This window comes from Carcharhinus amblyrhynchos, unplaced genomic scaffold, assembly GCF_965287045.1.
Source record: "Carcharhinus amblyrhynchos unplaced genomic scaffold, sCarAmb.v2.hapA scaffold_908, whole genome shotgun sequence".
In the NCBI taxonomy this organism is placed as follows: domain Eukaryota; kingdom Metazoa; phylum Chordata; class Chondrichthyes; order Carcharhiniformes; family Carcharhinidae; genus Carcharhinus; species Carcharhinus amblyrhynchos.
In genome coordinates, this window is record NW_027650648.1 from 8,872 (window position 1) to 11,064 (window position 2,193).

A 2,193-nucleotide genomic window follows, 5' to 3' on the forward strand; every position below is an offset into this window, starting at 1 on the left:
GGGGCGGAGGCCGGGCGCCGGGGAGGCGGGCCGGGCGGCGGCGGGGCGGCGGAGGGCGGACGGCGGCGGCGGCCGGCTCGCCGGGCCGGCCTCGGGGCGGGATGGCGGGGGCCCGGGGGGGGGCGGCGGGGGGGAGGCGGGCGGGGGGCGGAGGGGAAGGGGCCGGGGGGCCGGCGGGGCCGGGGGGAGGGCTCGGCGGGGCCGGGAAAGGCTCCGGAGAGGCGCTTCCCGCCGGGGAAGAAACACAAGTGGCGAGGCGATTGGACCATTTTCCGGCGCCACAAATGTTGCCAATTTGTTAGTCCTCCACCAGGTCCGCGCCGAGCCTATAAGAACCTCCCTCAGTCCCAGAGCCGGCACAATAGACCAGGAAGCCAGCCAGCCTGGTGCTCTGCTCAGATCCCCTTGCTCCTGACACAGCCAAACCCACCCACCCCCCCCCCTCCCCAAACCATGACAGACACCTCCAACGCCAAACCCAAGCGGACCCGCGCCCCCCGCAAGCCCCCCAACCACCCCAAGTACTCGGAGATGATCGTGGAGGCGGTGGCGGGCTCCAGCGGCCGGGCCGGGCTCTCCCGCCAGGCCATCCAGAAGCTGGTCAAGAGCCGCTACCAGCTGGCGGAGGGCGCCGACGGCCAGATCAAGCTCTCCCTGGTCAGGCTGGTGGCCAAGGGGGTGCTGGAGAAGACCAGGGGCGTGGGCGCCTCGGGCTCCTTCAAGCTGTCCAAGGGCGAGGAGCCCCGCAAGGCCGGCGCCGCAGCGGTGAGCAAGAGGAAGAAGAAGGTGGTCAGGAAGGCGGCCTCGCCCAGGAAGGCGGCCAAGCCCAAGAAGGCGGCCAAGCCCCCGGCCAAGGCCAAGAAAGGGCAGGCCAAGAAGGCGGTCAAGAAGGCGGCGACCCCCCGAAGCGCCAAGAAGGCCAAGCCGGCGAAGAGGAAGGCGAAGCAGACGAAGAACAGCAAGCCGAAAGCCAAAAGCAACGTCAAGAAATCGGCCTCCAGGAAGAAGTGACGGGAATCCGCCCACTCCGCAGTTACACGGACTTTTAGCCATTTCTGTAAATAGTGGTTTTCGTGTCTTTTTTTTTTAAATCTATCTAACTTTGGTTGATATTATTTCTGGGTGTTAGCAAGAAAACATAGCAGCCTTTTTACATCATGAACGCGGTAATTCCAACGTGGTTGAAATATGTTGTACTTTGTGATCATTTCTGAGCTGATTTCACATGTTTGTTTCTGTACAAAAAGATGTCGTTGCAAAGGAAAACAATTTTCTTATGAATCCAATGACCATCCGTAAATTTCAAATAAAAACCAGTCCACCTGACAATACTGTGTCTTGGCTGTTTTCTTTAGTTGTTGACTGCGTTCCTCCAGCTTCCTGTGTATCCAGACTTCTATCCGTGACTGGCAGCGGGACGGCTGATGGAGTCGGGGCCTGAATGCAGTTTCCTCTCCCTCTCTCGCCCTCCCGGAACGGGAAAGGGGGAAGCGTCGCGATCTCGCCACGGGGCCGTCTTGCCCTCCGCAGTCTGACCTCCTTGACGAGGGAGGTGGTTGATCCGGCGTTCCTTGTTTCTCTTCCTGTGGACACTCTCCTGACACCAGGATCCCTCCAGCCGCTCCATTCTGGAGAGTGGGACAGCGGGCCTTCAGGACGTCACCGCAATTAGATCCAGAGCTCCCCGGACATCCCCAAAAGATGTGAATGTCCAGAGACCATTGAAGCTTTCAAGATTGCAATGCATTGTAAAATTGAAATGGTATTGTAATATTGCAATATTCTTGTAATATTGCAATGCTGTCGTGATGGTATCATGATATTGCGCCAGTATTGTGATATTGCAATGGTATTGTAATATAGCAATGGTATGTTGCAATAGTATCGTAATATTGCAATAGTATTGTAACCATGCAATGGTAGTGTAATATTGTGATGGTATTGTGCTATTGCGATGTTATAAATATTACAATAATATTGTGATATTGCAATGGTATTGTAATATTACAATAGTATATTGCTATGGTATAATGTGATAGTATTGTAATACTGAGATGGCATCGCGATATTGCACTAGTAATATTGCAATGGTATCAATATTGTGATGGTGTTTAATATTGCAATGGTACAGTGCTGTTGTGATGGTATACTGCAATGGTATTGTAATATTGTGATGGTATTGCAATACTGCTA

The 2,193-nt window shown here is 55.0% G+C and overlaps 1 protein-coding gene across 1 annotated transcript; it reads left to right on the forward strand.

The window, feature by feature from the left end:
• Positions 1 to 426: 426 nt before the first annotated feature.
• LOC145340297 (histone H5-like) lies at positions 427 to 1,329 on the forward strand. The gene has a single exon (XM_080184739.1). It carries the CDS (start codon positions 454 to 456, stop codon positions 1,009 to 1,011), a length of 558 nt encoding a protein of 185 aa, XP_080040865.1. The 5' UTR covers positions 427 to 453; the 3' UTR covers positions 1,012 to 1,329.
• The last annotated feature ends 864 nt before the right edge of the window (positions 1,330 to 2,193 follow it).